This window comes from Pimephales promelas, chromosome 16 (genome assembly GCF_988280905.1).
Source record: "Pimephales promelas chromosome 16, fPimPro1.hap1.1, whole genome shotgun sequence".
NCBI lineage: Eukaryota > Metazoa > Chordata > Actinopteri > Cypriniformes > Leuciscidae > Pimephales > Pimephales promelas.
The window spans coordinates 829,979-849,305 of NC_142784.1; the positions used below are offsets into that span (position 1 = coordinate 829,979).

Sequence of the window (19,327 nt, forward strand, 5' to 3'; positions counted from 1 at the left end):
CCATCAATGGTATGGCCCCGGCCTACCTCGCAGAACTATTAACGGTCTATCAACCAGTCAGAACCCTGCGCTCCTCTGAATACACCTCTTTTTGGTGACACCCAAGTTCAAATATAAGAAGTTTGGAGGTCGGTCATTTGCCGTCCAAGGCCCAACGCACTTCAACCTGACCTAAGAAAGTATTACTACATTGAGTACTTTTAAATCGCAGTTGAAAACACATCTATTTAGACAAGCTTTTAACATGTAGCTTCTGTCTCGATTCAATTGCTTTATGTACACTTATGTTTTTATATATTGTTGATGTTTTACTGGAGAGCCTTGTGCACCTTTTATCTAAGGCACACAACAAATAAAATTTGATTGATTGATTGATTGGGACGGGACTAGTTTTGCATGATATAATAAAGGTGAAGTAAGTTCAAGTGCAGGAAATGAAGGATCTTTAATTAAGTGGTAAAATAAAACAAAACTAAAGACAGGCATCTCCAACCTTGCCTTTGGCAGGAAAACCAGAAACACGAGGATACACACAGTGATGGAACAAACACAGAGAGACTAAATAGGGAAGCAAACAAAAGAGGGTAATGAGGTGGACAGGTGGGGCAAATGATTCACTAATTAGGTAACAAAGTGGGAGGGGCTAGACAATCGACAGCCGAGCACATGAGACAAGTAAACGCATGACAAGCCATGTGCTCACACCAGACAGAACTATAACAAAAGCACGTTACAAACCGGTCAGTTGGATGTGGCTGTGGTAACAAGAGGTAAAAAACTATATAAATACTGTTTGTTTTTTCACAAAAATCGCTCATTTCATGTCTTAGGCCCTCAATGTGTACTTACATTTACGAGTCAATGTAAGTACACATTGTAAGTACAGTTAGTACCTGCTTTATATTGTAAGTACCTGCTTTACATGACTGACAGACAAAATGGTTTGACCTAAAAATGTCAAAATTGAAAATACTGTCGAAACAAAGACACCTACCTATCTTGGATGCCCTTGAGGAAAGCTAAAACATATAAGAAATGTATTTCAAAGTGAACTATCCCTTTAAACAGTGCCCTATTTCAGGATATGGAGGATTTGAGACACAGCCTGTGTGTTCAGACTGGAGTCACTAGATGGCCTCGTTCCTCTAAACAGTGGACATGCTGGAAAATGCTGGAAAGTGTGTGTCGTGTGTGGAAGATGCTAGAAAGTGTGTGTCGTGTCTCTGCTATTGCCATATTCTCCTGTTAGCATTTAAATGTTACTGTGGAGAGAGTCTGTCCAGCTCAATAATGCTGATTGTAGATCAATCTATTATTCAATAATATTCAACATACCCGCATTAAAGAAAGATCATGTGGCTCAAAGCACTGGCATTGAATTACAGCACACAGAGTACGAGTGAGCCTTTGTTTTGTGGGTCATGTATGCAGACACATCACACTGCATGTCTGTGCGCTGGTATGTTATTGACAGAAAGTGTGTGCTGTGAGAAACGCCAGGCCTCTCCGTCTGACAGATGTCTGAGGATCGGGTCTCTCTCTGGCTTGGATGTTCTCACACACACACACACACACACACACACACACCTGCTTTAGACATGAGAATAACTGCGAGACACTGCCAATCTTCATCTGCAGGACACCTGATGCATTTCTGTACAGATATAATGCATAATGTTAACTAACAGATGACCTCTATTGTAGTTTTAGTTACTTTACAGATCAAAGTAGCATTTCAGTTACTCCAAAAACCAATATACATATGCAATATACATGGTTTACACTATACGTGTACAGTATATGAGTGAAAGAACAGTGCAATACATATATGCAATAAACAATAATAAAACATTATATGCAGGGGAAGCAAGTATGTGCATGGCAATGGCAGAGAAATCGGATTAAATATGTATGCTTGTAGAGAAGAAGAGTTCAGGACTCAGCCAATCGCAGGGCTCAGAGTGGGTCACGTGCTCTCTCCGCCTCAGCGCGTGGGTCTCGATAGCAACAGCAACGGTCTGACTGCCTCAGTTCAGTTCAACGGCAACATGTTCAACAGACTCCAGTTCGACGAAGACCCTTTCTTTTCGTAAGTCTTATGAACTTTTATTTTCAACATCTTGTTTTCTTTATTTAGAAATGTGAAAATATTACATTGTAATTGTGTGAGACCTCATTTTGGAATAATTTCGAAATCAGCAAATTATGAGCTATTTGTAAATTAGGTTCAGTGAGTCATGATTCAAAATCCTCATAATTCAAAATATATATAGTTTTAATTTCATTAGTAGTGCTTGGTTTACTAAGTGTTTTATGGTTTAGAAGATGATCTGTATGCTGACTGATATAAGTTAGTTTACACTGTTTGCTCTGTAAATTTGCTCTTTAACGTTAATAGTGCAATAATTTTTCGCTCCTTAGTTAAAGGGATAACGTTAGTCCACCCAAAAATACTCAGCCTCATGTGCTTACAAGTTTCTTTATTCTACTGAACACAGACAAAGATATTGTGAAGAATATTGTTAACAAACAGTTGACAGTAGCCATTGACGTTTGTTTGACTACAAACCGTTTTACTATAGTTTCTAATAACTTGAGCATACATTGTAATTGTTACACACCTCTAACCCTAAACCCATAGTAAGTACAAGTAGTTAATTAATAATACATAGTACTTAATGTATATTTACACTGTATAAAGGACACCTTCAAATAAAGTCTAGCCCACACCTATAATTACTGTGCCCTTTCATATGAGTTAGTGTTTAATGTGATCTCAGATCTGTCCGAGGTCTTGGTTAGGAAGCCACTTTATGCCATTATGCTGTAAATAGAAAGTGCAATGATGTTTCTTGTCTCTCTTCTTTCCGTTCTAAAATAGCTCCTCAAGGTAGGCACTCGTGTCCCCGATGCATGCGACGCACTGTGACTGTTAACACACATGTCTTTGAGACTAACATTAAAGTCTAGTAGTATTACCATAAACTACACTGGCACAACAGTTTGGGAAATTATAAGCATGGCACAGTCTCAATGGGCGAATGGACCACTTCTTTATCTTCACTGCAAGTAAAGCTGGGTTTAAAAGGGTCATATGGTTTTAAGAAGGACATTATTCTGTGTATTTGGTTTAATGCAAAGTGGTTTTTGGTTAAAAGTCATTATTTTACACGTACTGTACATTATTGTTGCTCCTCCTCCACTGATCCTCCACAAGGCCAAGACAGTTACGCTATGCTTGGTTTTGCGCTGCCAGAGAAAGCCAAACTAAAATCACCCGCGTGTGTCAAACACACTTTACAAATAAACTTGACAAGTAAAAAGCTAGGCTATCTGTCCTACAGTGTGCTCTACTTTACCACAGTAAAGGATGCGAATATAATAGGCCTACTTAGAAGAGAACCAAACAAAGAAACGTTTATAATCCCCTGCGACAATGTGAGTGAACATCTGGGAAAAGAAACCAGAGATTGCATGTTCAGTGGAATAACTAATGGGATATAGTTAAATTCGCTGATAATCGGGAGACGACATCGCTAAACACAATACAAAGCCAACAACGCTTACATTTATGGGCTCTCGCACATCTCTCATTCTCCACAGATCCAGAGGTTTTCATGTCCGCGATGTAACATTTAGCCTAATTGCTAACCTATTATTTCTTTTGTAAACAAAGCTTTGTTCTTCACTCCTTGGTTTGAGACTGTGAGCTTTGTAACTCTGCAGATCTTATGCATGCACAAGCATAACACATTAAAGAAAAATGAAAACAAGAGATCGCATCATATGACCCCTTTAAAGTAGTCTTATTGTGTTTCTTTGGTTCATAGTTTTTGAGAGCATGTCACACTTGTCATGTCCATGTTGACATCAGTGGCAGTTGCATAAACCAGTTAAACTAGTCTTAAAAGTTAGTCATCTACATTTTATCTTCAACTCTGGTACTAGTACTTAAGTCAGTTACATAAAAGGGTTGATTGGTCTATTTTGACTTGGAAAAGTAGGACACCTCTTGCCAAAGATAGTTTGTAAAGCTAGTCCTTCAGACACAATCTTAAAGTCATCCTGTCGTAAATAATTGTATGTCTTAAAACTCAGTAACTTTTGTTCTACAAATTTACATAATTAAATAAAAATCCTTAAATATCTGTGCCTCATTTAGTATGTGCGGTTCTATATGCAAATGAGCCCTGCCTCCACTCACTCAGAGATCCACTGGTTGACGATCACACATTGATCTGATTTGTTAAAAGGTCGTTTGTGACGTCAGAAACACCAGCGATTTCAAACCGAGTTTTTCAGTTTTAAGCAGTAGGGCTGTGCCATATCATATCGTCCACGATAATACCGGTATAAAATTTTACATGATAAAAAATTGTCATATCGCGATATTGATGATATGATGACGTATGGCGTATTTACGTTACTTAGTGCGTGCACAACAACACAGCAGTACGTCAGCCTCCGGATCAGATCAAGATTTAGTTCCTAAAAAGGGAGCTACTTCAATAGTAGGGAAGTTGTTTGAGTACAAGAGGTCAGATCTCCAACAACACAAATTTATTTTTTTTGTCAAATATGCATGAAAACTCGTTTCACCACTTCCCTACTAGCGTACATTTTGCATTCGCCTAATCTTCCTTCAGAGTTTCCGCAGTTCGGGTACAACAGTCAACACGATTAAACTCTTTCTAAGATGATTCAATGTTACTATTATTATATTTGATCTGTAAATAAAAGGTCTATGGTTTCGCATAAAACAACTTTATCTTGCTGGACTTTATTGCTGTAACTAAATCATCATGTTACTTTCTACCGGCCGAGTCTAACCTAACACTAGAGTCAGAGCACTATTGTTCATCACGCGCACAGTAACTGAAATGTAAAACTGTTAAAAGAAAGGACTCAATAAACGATTGCATAGCTAGATACTGTATATTATACATGTATTTATTTCCTTTGTGCTTTGAACTGTTCAGTGCGGAGTATTCGACGCGCTGCGCGTGCGCGCTGTGACTCCGTGTTGCTTCAAGCGCATCATTCAGCGCTCGGGATGCGCATAAGCGCTGTGCGATATATTGGAGCCTTTCATATCATAATACTTTTGCGCAATGAAAAATTATTAATAGCCTTTGTTCTGTCATTAATAGCCTTTGTTCTGTCCTATCGATCATATGTTGCTGCCTCATTAAACATGCCCCAATTTTATAGTAGACTAGGCTATATATAATAATTAATCCTTTTGATTTGTTACCTTGTTTTTTTCATGAATGTACAATACAAAGAGCAATGTGTAAAGTTTTACCAGATTTAGTGTTACAATTGTCTCTTATTTATTCCCCACTAAATGTTTTTTCCCTAAATGTTCAGATTTTATGCAATTATTGTATAAATTAGGTATTGTATACCTCATTTGATGCTAATCCAAAAAAGATGCAAGGCAACTGTTACATTTTGAAGGTTTGTTTGGATTGCCGCTGTTTGTTTAAATTTTTTGTACTTCAAAGTTTAGGTAAATTTTATTAGGTGACAATATTGTTCAGGCTTCTGAAGTTATTGTTAATATTGTTAATGTATTACTGTAGTTATTGTTAAAATAAAATGATAAGGAGTTATGTTATACTTTTTTTTTTTTTGCACTAATGCTGCTGCCAGCCAGCTGCAATCACCAATAAAACATTGTTTCATATATATTTTTTCTATATCGTGATAAATATCATTATCGCAAATATTCTTGAAATATCGTGATATAATTTTTAGGCTATATCGCCCACCCCTATTAAGCAGAAAATACTCAGCAATGCTGTTGACTTATGAATTTACACATGGCTTGTCTTAAAGCGTATTAAACACACCACATAGTAAAACTTTAACAGAGAGGTTTATGCAACTGCCCCGTTGTCACGAGTCACGACCCACTGGTTGAGATCCACTGTCAAAGTGTGGTTTACTCATCTAATCTTCTGTGTGATGTCCTTCTCCAGCGACCTGTTCCAGGTGCATCATGAGCGCATGCGGCAGATGATGAGAGGTTTCTCTGACCCCTTCGGCCAGGGCTTCATGCCCAGCATCACAGACAGGGGCGCGGGTCAACCTAACACCAACCGAAACACTCGCACTGGCCACGTGAGTGTCAACTTATTCTCCATTCTTCAGCCTGTGGTGTTGTCCATTATTGTTGATCCCATTAACCCCAGAATGGCTTTTAGATGTGGCTAGTAAAGTTGGGAGTTCCCCATTCTAGATGCTCATGACTATCATACAGTCCAGGATATTTACTGACACGCAGGAGCAGAAAGGCTTCAACACAGTCATCTTTCGTCATGATAGCTCTTTTATGTCAGTTTGGTGTGTCACAGCCTTTACTTGCTCAATCCTGGCTGTGGCTCGGGTCCCTTGGGATATTTTCAGCTGTGTTCTGGTCCAGCAGGTCAAAACGGTGTGTCTGATTCACTTCGCTCTCCTCAGCCACACACATAATCTGAGGAATGTTTGTAGTAAAAAAACAAACAACAACAGTGACGCGGGATGAGTTACACACCACACTTTCTCAAGTTGCCCAAGGTTAGGGGACTGTTCAGATCACTAACTATGGGCAAGTGATGCTTTATTGCTAGCCAAATATAAAAAAATCTTCTTGATAAAGGAGTATATTCTAACTCTAACCTTTAACTAAATGCTGCTTTAAGTTGTTGTCTTGCTGTATGCTAACAGCCTGCCCGCGGTGGACAGCGTGTCACAGACCAGCTGGCCACTTTGGCAGCTCAGACAGCTAAACTTAGTCCCCCTGTCCATCTGTAATTCCCCACCTCTCTCTGCTCAGTATATTTATCCCGGCTAATTTCTTTCATCTGATGCCCGTGTAAACGCAGCGAGAGGCGGTAAAGATAGCATGCTCACCCATGGGTCAGGGCTTTTAGATGAGGTTTGGGTTGTTTGGGTCAGGGATGGATGGTAGCCTACATGCTAGCACCTGCGGAGCCAGACGTTTGACTAGTAGGGTTGGTTGGGTATCGAGAATCGAGTATCGATTGGAATCGGGACTAACTTTTCGTTTTTCCCGGAATCGTTCAAAAGTTAAAATTTCGATTCCTAGTTTCGATATTCACAGTCCGCCGAGCGGAAGAAGAAACCGCTGAACAACACCAACGAAGAAGCGTCTACCGGAAGTGTTGGCATAACCACGCGAGTCGAACATGAGTAGCTTACGTCGGCGATCCAAAGTGTGGCTTCACTTTTCTAAAAATAACGAAATCTCGGCAAAATGCAAAATTTGTGACAAAAGGAGTATTTTTACAGAAGGAGTATTTCCTTCAGAAAGGCCGTTGGTTAGCAAGGTTAGCTAAACTTTTTTGACCCTGCCTCTTAAAAGAATCGGAATCGAGAATCGTTAGGAACCGGAACCGAAACAAGGAATCGGAATCAGAATCAGAATCGTTCAAATTCAAACGATACCCAACCCTATTGACTAGCAGGATGAAATCTGGTCTACTTTGCTGCCAAAAACTGCCATTTTGAGAAAAACATCTGACTAGCTAACATACAGTACCTTCGTACAGTGACCAATCATAGTTGGGTTGTTACGTGCTGTTTAGGGGTGTAAAAGGCCGGATTCACATATAGCGCCTAAAAACGCGTAGAAAACGCTTGCGTGCCGCATTCTCCAAAGTGCCAGGGCGGTTGCGCTTCAGTTGGTTCTTGTCACATGACCTATTGTGTGCGTATGGTGCGCTTGCGGTATTCTGAAAAGTTGAGATGTTTTTATATCGACGCGGCGCGACGCATGCGCATGGAAAAAAACAGCGCGTCGCACCGCGACCGCATCGCTTCCATTATGAGCGCGCATACCGCGTGCCTACATTTGAAATAACGAACTTGAGCGCACAAAAGACGTGATATGTGAACCGGCCCAAAGTTGGGTTGCAATAGATGCCACAATATAGAGCAACAGTTGGATTCTGGAAGTGAAAATCATATTTCCTCCAGTTAAAAATGATATACTATAAACTTTTGAGGGACAGACCTGCCATGGTTCTGAGGTGGTAAAAAAAAGCAATAGACAGAATGGGTTTGTTCATTCATGTTGACGTATCCAGTTCTGTGCTTTGCAGAGTAAAAAGAAATGTGGACCAATGACTGGAAGATGGGTGTCATCTGTTAATTAACTTGTGAACGGCCTCTTAGTCAGTGGTTAGATCAGCATAGTCAATAAATAAGACATGTATGGGACAAATCTATTAGGCCCAATATTAGGGACGTCCCGGCTAATACGGGACAGTTGGCCACCCTAGGCATAGCACTCTGTTGAGCACTGGGAGAATATTTAAGCTTTATGACTACTGGCAGTACAAATCAGCACAGAAATCAGCAATCAGAACTGTGTGCTCGAGTCTCTCGAGACCCTCTGCTGTGATAGCATGTAGCGTAAATGGGTCATGACCCTCATAATCTGGTTCAAAATGTTGCCAACTAACTTGCAGTTCGCTAAACTAGTTGGCTGTTACCTAGAGTGGTTTGCTCCACTGAAGAAAGGCGAGCTATGACTTTTCCTTTTCGGTTGCTTACTTCACATGGTGATCATCATTTGATCATTTAAAATACTCCTACACATTTGGCAACATTTTGAACCCGCTTATGAGTCACATGTGCAGTTTAGTAACCGATGTGTCCATTAAGTAACCTGAGAAACAGTGTTAAGGTCACGTCCAAAGCGTTGCTGATGTTCTGATTATTCCTAGAACTGCGTCCTCTTCCAAGAGCGCTCTTGTGTGGGTCATTTGCTAAATCAAAAGTGTTTTTCCCAGTGCATCTGTTGAATAATCCTTCTGCCCAGATGAGACACAAGACCTGCAATATGAGACCTCTGCTGTGATAGCATGTAGCATAAATGGGTCATGACCTCAGGGTTGTGTCTTCTAAACACAGCTGACCTAAAATAGCGTACATGACCTGGCCTCTAGCAAATTTTGAAGCACTTAAAAATACACTCCAACGGCGAGCAGATAGTGGTGTCGTCCTCTCCAGAGGCATTAATAGCTTGAGGAGTGTTGATGGTTTTAAATCGACTCGACCATAAGAAGGAACTTAGGCAATGCTGGCCTAAACTGTTCAGAGAAACACGAGCTGCTTCTCCATTATTAGATGCGATAACCAGAGGTGACAGCTACCAATTTTGGGACTTATTCAGAGCTTTCAGCACCATGAGTTACAGAAATATTAAAACATGTTTTCACACACATTCCATATGTGTGTGAAAACGTGTTTTAAATACTTCATACCCCACTTGATCATTAAGAATTCCCATCCCCCAATTTAAAATTTTAAAAACGCTCCATCATTTTATTGTAAAAATAAATAAAGCAAATCACATTTAAACAATGGTAGAATCAATGTTTCCAGGAAAAACATGGTAAAACTTTAAAGTTACAACATTCATTTAGTTATAACCTTTATGAAGTGACAACCCTTATAAAAAAGAAATACACTTACTTTTTAAAAAAGTACCATGAATTAGATAACCATGAATTAGATAAAAACAAGAGCAAACTTAAACTTTGAAATGAGAGCTTGACATAAATTATGTTTTATTAACAAAGTTTGGGAGAAACATGTTCAAATGATCCATCTAATCACGTCATACCATCCAGCAGTCAGCATTCTGTAATCAACATGTCTACCCAATCAGCATAAGTGGAGGCCTACACAGTTGACACACCAATGTTCCTCGACAGTTTTCAGCATCCCTCCACCCACCACCACTCTCCTTACACTCACCTGGTTACTTTCCAAACAAGAAATATGGGGCAGAGTCCTCTGGGTTCGGACCAAAATACCGAGCTCTGAGCCCTCTCCTCAGACAGCATGTCAAATATGCATACTATTTAATATGATTATTTGTAAGTGTGAACTCGTGAAACAGGCTTGATTAAACTCGACAGTTGGTTACATCGACAAAGCTACACAAGAGACGTGATGAGGTTTCGGTATGGCGGCCATAACGTGATGAGATTCTGGCGTGTGGCCATGACGAGACTCTGACGTGTCAGCCATAACTTCAAGAAAGTCTGGCGTGTGGCCATGATGTGACGAGACTCTAACGTGGCGGCCATGATGTAAAGAGAGTCTGGCGTGTGGCGGCCATGGCGTTAAAAAAAAGTCTGCCGTCTGGCCATTACGCGACGAGACACTGACGTGGCGGCCATGATGTAAAGAGTGTCTGGCGTGTGGCCATGATGTGACGAGACTCTAACGTGGCGGCCATGATGTAAAGAGAGTCTGGCGTGTGGCGGCCATGGCGTTAAAAAAAAGTCTGCCGTCTGGCCATTACGCGACGAGACACTGACGTGGCGGCCATGATGTAAAGAGTGTCTGGCGTGTGGCCATGATGTGACGAGACTCTAACGTGGCGGCCATGATGTAAAGAGTGTCTGGCGTGTGGCCATGATGTGACGAGACTCTAACGTGGCGGCCATGATGTAAAGAGAGTCTGGCGTGTGGCCATGATGTGACGAGACTCTAACGTGGCGGCCATGATGTAAAGAGAGTCTGGCGTGTGGCGGCCATGGCGTTAAAAAAAAGTCTGCCGTCTGGCCATTACGCGACGAGACACTGACGTGGCGGCCATGATGTAAAGAGTGTCTGGCGTGTGGCCATGATGTGACGAGACTCTAACGTGGCGGCCATGATGTAAAGAGTGTCTGGCGTGTGGCCATGATGTGACGAGACTCTAACGTGGCGGCCATGATGTAAAGAGTGTCTGGCGTGTGGCCATGATGTGACGAGACTCTAACGTGGCGGCCATGATGTAAAGAGAGTCTGGCGTGTGGCCATGATGTGACGAGACTCTAACGTGGCGGCCATGATGTAAAGAGAGTCTGGCGTGTGGCCATGATGTGACGAGACTCTAACGTGGCGGCCATGATGTAAAGAGTGTCTGGCGTGTGGCCATGATGTGACGAGACTCTAACGTGGCGGCCATGATGTAAAGAGAGTCTGGCGTGTGGCCATGATGTGACGAGACTCTAACGTGGCGGCCATGATGTAAAGAGAGTCTGGCGTGTGGCGGCCATGGCGTTAAAAAAAAGTCTGCCGTCTGGCCATTACGCGACGAGACACTGACGTGGCGGCCATGATGTAAAGAGTGTCTGGCGTGTGGCCATGATGTGACGAGACTCTAACGTGGCGGCCATGATGTAAAGAGTGTCTGGCGTGTGGCCATGATGTGACGAGACTCTAACGTGGCGGCCATGATGTAAAGAGTGTCTGGCGTGTGGCCATGATGTGACGAGACTCTAACGTGGCGGCCATGATGTAAAGAGAGTCTGGCGTGTGGCCATGATGTGACGAGACTCTAACGTGGCGGCCATGATGTAAAGAGTGTCTGGCGTGTGGCCATGATGTGACGAGACTCTAACGTGGCGGCCATGATGTAAAGAGAGTCTGGCGTGTGGCCATGATGTGACGAGACTCTAACGTGGCGGCCATGATGTAAAGAGAGTCTGGCGTGTGGCGGCCATGGCGTTAAAAAAAAGTCTGCCGTCTGGCCATTACGCGACGAGACACTGACTTGGCGGCCATGATGTAAAGAGTGTCTGTCGTGTGGCCATAACGTGGCAAGACTTTGATGTGGCGAGACACTGACGTGGCGGCCATGATTTAAAGAGTGTCTGGCGTGTGGCCATGATGTGACGAGACTCTAACGTGGCGGCCATGATGTAAAGAGAGTCTGGCGTGTGGCCATGATGTGACGAGACTCTAACGTGGCGGCCATGATGTAAAGAGAATCTGGCATGTGGCGGCCATGGCGTTAAAAAAAATTCTGCCGTCTGGCCATTACGCGACGAGACTCTAACGTGGCGGCCATGATGTAAAGAGTGTCTGTCGTGTGGCCATGATGTGACGAGACTCTGATGTGGCGGCCATGATGTAAAGAGAGTCTGGCGTGTGGCCATGAAGTGACGAGACTCTGATGTGGCGGCCATGACGTAAAGAGTCTGGCGTGTGGCCATGATGTGACGAGACTCTGATGTGGCGGCCATGATGTAAAGAGTGTCTGGCGTGTGGCCATGAAGTGACGAGACTCTGATGTGGCGGCCATGACGTAAAGAGTCTGGCGTGTGGCCATAACGTGGCAAGACTTTGACGTGGCGGCCATGATGTGGCGAGACACTGACGTGGCGGCCATGACGTAAAGAGAGTCTAGCGTGTGGCGGCCATGATGTAAAGAGAGTCTGGCGTGTGGCGGCCATGGTGTTAAAAAAAAGTCTGCCGTCTCGCCATTACGCGACGAGACACTGACGTGGCGGCCATGATTTAAAGAGTGTCTGGCGTGTGGCCATGAAGTGACGAGACTCTGATGTGGCGGCCATGACGTAAAGAGTCTGGCGTGTGGCCATAACGTGGCAAGACTTTGACGTGGCGGCCATGATGTGGCGAGACACTGACGTGGCGGCCATGACGTAAAGAGAGTCTAGCGTGTGGCCATAACGTGGCAAGACTTTGACGTGGCGGCCATGATGTGGCGAGACACTGACGTGGCGGCCATGACGTAAAGAGAGTCTGGCGTGTGGCCATGAAGTGACGAGACTCTGATGTGGCGGCCATGACGTAAAGAGTCTGGCGTGTGGCGGCCATGACGTAAAGAGAGTCTGGCGTGTGGCCATAACGTGGCAAGACTTTGACGTGGCGGCCATGATGTGGCGAGACACTGACGTGGCGGCCATGATTTAAAGAGTGTCTGGCGTGTGGCCATAACTTGGCAAGACTTTGACGTGGCGGCCATGATGTGGCGAGACACTGACGTGGCGGCCATGATGTAAAGAGTGTCTGGCGTGTGGCCATGAAGTGACGAGACTCTAACGTGGCGGCCATGATGTAAAGAGAGTCTGGCGTGTGGCCATGATGTGACGAGACTCTAACGTGGCGGCCATGATGTAAAGAGAATCTGGCATGTGGCGGCCATGGCGTTAAAAAAAATTCTGCCGTCTGGCCATTACGCGACGAGACTCTAACGTGGCGGCCATGATGTAAAGAGTGTCTGTCGTGTGGCCATGATGTGACGAGACTCTGATGTGGCGGCCATGATGTAAAGAGAGTCTGGCGTGTGGCCATGAAGTGACGAGACTCTGATGTGGCGGCCATGACGTAAAGAGTCTGGCGTGTGGCCATGATGTGACGAGACTCTGATGTGGCGGCCATGATGTAAAGAGTGTCTGGCGTGTGGCCATGAAGTGACGAGACTCTGATGTGGCGGCCATGACGTAAAGAGTCTGGCGTGTGGCCATAACGTGGCAAGACTTTGACGTGGCGGCCATGATGTGGCGAGACACTGACGTGGCGGCCATGACGTAAAGAGAGTCTAGCGTGTGGCGGCCATGATGTAAAGAGAGTCTGGCGTGTGGCGGCCATGGTGTTAAAAAAAAGTCTGCCGTCTCGCCATTACGCGACGAGACACTGACGTGGCGGCCATGATTTAAAGAGTGTCTGGCGTGTGGCCATGAAGTGACGAGACTCTGATGTGGCGGCCATGACGTAAAGAGTCTGGCGTGTGGCCATAACGTGGCAAGACTTTGACGTGGCGGCCATGATGTGGCGAGACACTGACGTGGCGGCCATGACGTAAAGAGAGTCTAGCGTGTGGCCATAACGTGGCAAGACTTTGACGTGGCGGCCATGATGTGGCGAGACACTGACGTGGCGGCCATGACGTAAAGAGAGTCTGGCGTGTGGCCATGAAGTGACGAGACTCTGATGTGGCGGCCATGACGTAAAGAGTCTGGCGTGTGGCGGCCATGACGTAAAGAGAGTCTGGCGTGTGGCCATAACGTGGCAAGACTTTGACGTGGCGGCCATGATGTGGCGAGACACTGACGTGGCGGCCATGATTTAAAGAGTGTCTGGCGTGTGGCCATAACTTGGCAAGACTTTGACATGGCGGCCATGATGTGGCGAGACACTGACGTGGCGGCCATGACGTAAAGAGAGTCTAGCGTGTGGCCATAACGTGGCAAGACTTTGACGTGGCGGCCATGATGTGGCGAGACACTGACGTGGCGGCCATGATGTAAAGAGTGTCTGGCGTGTGGCCATGAAGTGACGAGACTCTGATGTGGCGGCCATGACGTAAAGAGTCTGGCGTGTGGCCATAACTTGGCAAGACTTTGGCCATGACGTGATGAGACACTGACGTGGCGGCCATGATGTAAAGAGAGTCTGGCGTGTGGCCATTATGTGGCGAGATGAAGCATCTTTTTCCCCACCATCCAATTTCTTTGTTGTTTCACTTGGAAATATATCACATGACAGAAGTAGTTGCTAATGCATTTCAGGTCTGAAAGCACAACTTCATGCAACTTCACACAGGCCAGTGAACATCACAGCTTCACACAGGTAGCTTTTAGTGTAATATTTTAATTCAAAATACAAGTTATTATACAACATTGTCCTTAAATGACAAATGTTATTTAAACTATGTAGGGAAATTAAGTGATGATACAAACTCAAGTACATTTCCTTTAAATATCTGCTGTCTAGATGGCAGTAGTTGGCTCTGTTCTTTGCTATGTCACTAAATGTGTGTGATAAATGTCAACAGGAGCTGGATTTCTTTGGCAATCCTTTCTCTATGATAGACAGCATGAGGAACAGGATGGAGGCGATGCACAGAAACTTTGTAAGTCTGACCTCTCTGTTCTCATATTGTACCAGCATCTCTTCAATACTCTATGAACCACAGTGTCAGCGAGTTTATATGCACCTTCTGCCACCAATTCAACTTAATAAACACTTGTAAAGTCGTGGAAACATGCTGCTCTTTTAAAATGGGGTTTATAATGAGCTGGTTTTCAAAGTAACTGAAGGAATGGGAATTGTAGGCAATTCAGTTATCCTGATTCATTAAAAATTCCATTACTTTTGAAGAATAATTAGTCCTGACTATTAGGGATGATCCTCAAGCTGGATACCTTGTTCAGAAAGGTATGGATAATGGCTTCAAAAACGAATTAGTTTGACCTTCCTATGGCTGACAAACTTAAGAGTGGTTCGTCATCCATCATAAACAAACTCCGGGGGGTTAATAAAGGCCTTCAGAAGGAAAATGACGAGTTTGTGTAAGAAAAAATATATTTAACATGTTACAAAGTAAAATTCAAATATGACGAGACTCTGATGTGGCGGCCAGATTTTTGGATCACAACTTAAAGGAGTAGTTCACTTTTGAAAAAAAAAACTTTTGCTGATAATTTACTCACCCCCATGTCATCCAAGATGTCTTTCTTTCTTCAGTCGAAAAGAAATTAAGGTTTTTGATGAAAACATTCCAGGATTTTCTCCATGTAATGGACTTCAATGGGAACCAAACGGTTCAAGGTCCAAATGAGAGTTTCAGTGCAAACTGTTCAAAGGGCTTTAAACGACACCAGATGATGAATAAGGGTCTTATCAAGCGAAACGATCGCTCATTTAAACAAATAAATAACAAAGTTTAAGTTTTATAAGCTCAAATGCTCGCCTTGCTCTGTTCTGTGATGCACGTTCGTGACTCTCCTGTTCGAACTCGTTCATCGAAATGAACAAATCTTTTACAAAGTCAATTCGTTCGTTTCGTTCGTTGTTCGTTCGCGGTAGGCGTGAATTTGAGATGCTATTTGCGTCTGGTGTGAACGCACAGTAACTGCACTGCACTTTAACACATTAATCAACTCTGCCATCACCTACTTATCACTGCACAGCTATATTATGTGTATAATTGTGTATTGTCTTTTGTATATTTATAATGTATATTGTGTATATATTGTAAAGGATGTCTAATTGTATTCTGTACGCTCTCAAGATTTTCACTTACCATGGAACATGTGACATTTAAAAAGTGATGTATTTAAATAGAATCTATTCTTTTTTTTAATCATATTTTCATCAAATTTAAAATGAAAATGTAATTTTGTCGTGCATATGTAATGTATCTTTCACCACACATACGAACACCTGGTCAGTAATTACACTGATGAATCAGTCACACATGAATACTGGGCTGAATTTATTGGTAGATAGTTTCTCAGATGTTTTTGTAACGGTTTCTTTCAGGAAAACATGGCGTCAGACTCCAACAGCCACTCGTTTTCCTCCTCCTCTGTCATGACGTACTCTAAAATGGGAAACGAGGCCCCGAAAGTGTTCCAGGCCTCATCTCAGACCCGCTGCGCTCCCGGAGGAGTGAGTACTGCTCTCAATCTCTCTCAAACATCCAAACACACCCGTTGAGCAACATTAGGAAGTCATGTATGGTGTTTTCAGCTAAAGGAGACCAGGAAGTGTCTGAAGGACTCAGAGAGTGGACAAGAAAAGATGTCCATTGGCCATCACATTCAGGACAGAGGCCACGTCATCGAGAGGAAAGAGAACAGGAAAACCGGGGAGAAAGAACTCAACCAGGACTTCCAGAACATGGATGAAAGTGAGGACTGATTTAAAGAGACAAACAAGCGACGAAGTAAACATGTAAAGAAGGATGAGCAAGCATTGATGCCTGTTCTTTTACTACTCTTAAGCAAATGCTCAGAAAAAATTAGAGTTAAAACAAAATGTAAAGAAAAATGTTGACTTTCCTTGGTCTCTTCAGCGGAGGCCCAGTCCTTTGATGAGGAATGGCAGCGTGAGGTGTCCAGATTCCATGTGTCTGCGCCCATGTCCCGCCTGGAAGCCCCGAGACATCGAGCCGTACACCGAGCAGCCATCACAGGACCACAGGAGACACACAGGTCAGAGATGGGCACACACAACACACACTTCTGATGCTGCTGCCATTTCATATCAGGGGAGCTGTGTGTTTAATCTGGAGGCATTTTAAAGGCATAGTTTGCCCAAAAATTACAATTAGCCCATGATTTACTCGCCCTCAAGCCATCCAAGGTGTTTATGACTTTCTTCTCTCAGACGAGTACAATTGGAGTTGAAAAATATCCTGCTCTTCTAAGCTTTATAATGGCAGTGAATGGCATCTGTCCATCATGACAGTTATCCATACGACTCCGGGCGCTAATAAAGGCCTTCTGAAGCGAAGAAAAGGATCCATATTTACAACTTTATCAGCTTTAATCACTGGCTTCAGACAACAGCTGTACTCGCGTTCACGAGACACACGTACAACTGTTGCAGGAGTTTTTGGGTGAGAAAATTCCTTTAAGGCGAGACACTGCAGGCAAAAACATTGTTTTCTTTTCACTGGTCAATTTTGAGATTTTTGGATATATGTCTTCAATAACATGTGGTGAAAAAAAGTCAAAATACACATTTAGGGCTTTATTTTACTACACTTTGTCTGTTTGCGTCTGTAGATTTCTCATAAATTCTTCAAAAGTTGTCGTTATAAATCATCCTGCTGCTCAGCGATCACATCTGCACCCTGTCATCACACACACCGTTAGAAAGCTCTCTTTCTCCTGTACAACGCTGTCGGATCCAAATATGGTCTTTTCCTTTTTATCAGCAACCAATCGTGAAAGTAAAAGGGGGGATTTAACTCTAAATGCACAATCTCATTGGCTGATGCTAAATCTTTAAAGCCAGTTTTCTCAAAATGACTTTTCTCTCATATACTCCAAGTCTGAAATCTCCACTTCAGTAGCACCGATATACACCAAACTTTCCTGTCTTGTACCTATATTATATTATGAAGACATTTCCAGAGGGATTTGTAAATATATTGTTCCTAGCATGATTTATATAACATTTTTATTCCAAAAAACATGGAGAAAATAATTTTTTAAGGCAATTGGCAGTATATTCTGATATACAAAAGTAGATACCTATAAATCCCTCTATAATTTTTTTTCTCATCTAATATGTGAACACAATGAACACAATAATTTTGAACCTGGCTTTATCCAATACTCAGATTTCATTTTTTAAAATATATGCAAATTAGTACACATTTAATTAGATGATGCCTCATCTTCATGTAGGTAATCACCTGGGAAAGTTTCATGCTGATATGTGCTAGTTAAAAAAATTACCCTATTCACCTGTAGTGTCTCGCCTTAATCCTAGAAAAATTCATAACAGTAATGTATGGCTTTTAGATGACTTGGCTAATCGTCCAAGGTTAGTAATTTAATATTAGTAAAAGGATTTGTCCAAGACTCCACACTGAATTCAAAATCTCCTTTAAAGATTGAAAACAGACAAGTTTTAGGATAAAACACTGTGACACTGTTGGTGGTGTGATTCACGAAGGGCGGGTGGCTCGTATCACTGTGCTGAACGAGTGCCAGTATGTTCCTTAAATAGCTGAACTGACCAGCTGAGACATGCACAGCCATATCACATGACACCATAATGTTAAAGGTCACATCTGAAAGAGAATCTAGGGTTGCACTGAAATGCGATTTGTCCTGTTTAATATAAAAATGTTCCTTTACTGTTTTGTGTTCACAGAAATGCCAAACCCCGTTACCAAGAGCTCAACGTTAAAGGCTCCAGCGTGAAGAAGCACTAAAGCTCATTCAGAATAAACTACAGTGTCCTCATGTCTGCCATTGACTTTCTGACGCCTGGTTCACACTGCAAACTAGTGCTGCGCTCTAGACAGAAGTTATTTCTAGGTTTTGTTTCTTATAATGACCATATGTTTTAAAATGGTTGTCCGTAGTGGAAGCATTAAGCGTTAGACCTGGTGTTTGTTTAATGGTAGATAATCCGCTGGTTAAGTCGTGACTTGTTGAATACTGTACCCTTTCATCTGTTCACTCTGCTGCCATGTTTGCAACTCCTCTGGGCAACAAGACCAACTCATATCCACTTCAATGGGAAAATCCTGAAATCTGAACAACTGCTGCCAAATTCACATTAGAATAACATTTCAAATCAGCAAAAAGATTGACCCCTGTGACCTGTCCCTTCTGGGCTCACGGCCCGCCGGACAGCAATGCTTTAATAACTACTGTCTGCACATCTGAGATCTCGTCATGATTTGTTTGATTTTGGGATTTGAAGGTGCGTTTGGACCCGGAAATGATGCGGTGTGATGTTTCAGAACAGAGTTGGGAGCCGGTGCTGTAATGCACTTATTGATGTTGTCAGTGTGTTTATTCTCACCATAAGCCCTCTAAAAAACTTCCTCTGTAAACATTTTTATAAAAAACTAAATTGCATTAAAGTAGACTTTTATATAAATGTTTCGAATAGGGTTTTCTTCCTTGACCTGAAACCACACTTCCACTTTTTCTTTTGAAGAGGTACAAACATTGAGTACAATAGACAATACTATCACAATAAATTAATATAATATGGCAAATTCATTATTAAAGTTTTTGTTGGTCTTTATCCATCT

At 42.8% G+C, this 19,327-nt stretch overlaps 1 protein-coding gene across 1 annotated transcript; it reads left to right on the forward strand.

The window, feature by feature from the left end:
• Nucleotides 1-1,959: 1,959 nt before the first annotated feature.
• Nucleotides 1,960-19,295, forward strand: mlf1 (myeloid leukemia factor 1). Its single transcript, XM_039654122.2, has 7 exons — nt 1,960-2,089; nt 5,985-6,126; nt 14,594-14,671; nt 16,084-16,212; nt 16,294-16,453; nt 16,619-16,757; nt 18,433-19,295. Exons 1-7 carry the CDS (start codon nt 2,049-2,051, stop codon nt 18,491-18,493), a joined length of 750 nt encoding a protein of 249 aa, XP_039510056.2. The 5' UTR covers nt 1,960-2,048; the 3' UTR covers nt 18,494-19,295.
• Nucleotides 19,296-19,327: the final 32 nt, after the last annotated feature.

Bases quoted from the DNA above. Each gene is read 5' to 3' on its own strand.
- mlf1 (XM_039654122.2), top strand. From the start codon at position 2,049: ATGTTCAACAGACTCCAGTTCGACGAAGACCCTTTCTTTTC. The intron at 14,672-16,083 runs GTAAGTCTGACC...GGTTTCTTTCAG, and splicing joins AGGCGATGCACAGAAACTTT to GAAAACATGGCGTCAGACTC. The intron at 16,454-16,618 runs GTGAGGACTGAT...TGGTCTCTTCAG, and splicing joins CTTCCAGAACATGGATGAAA to CGGAGGCCCAGTCCTTTGAT.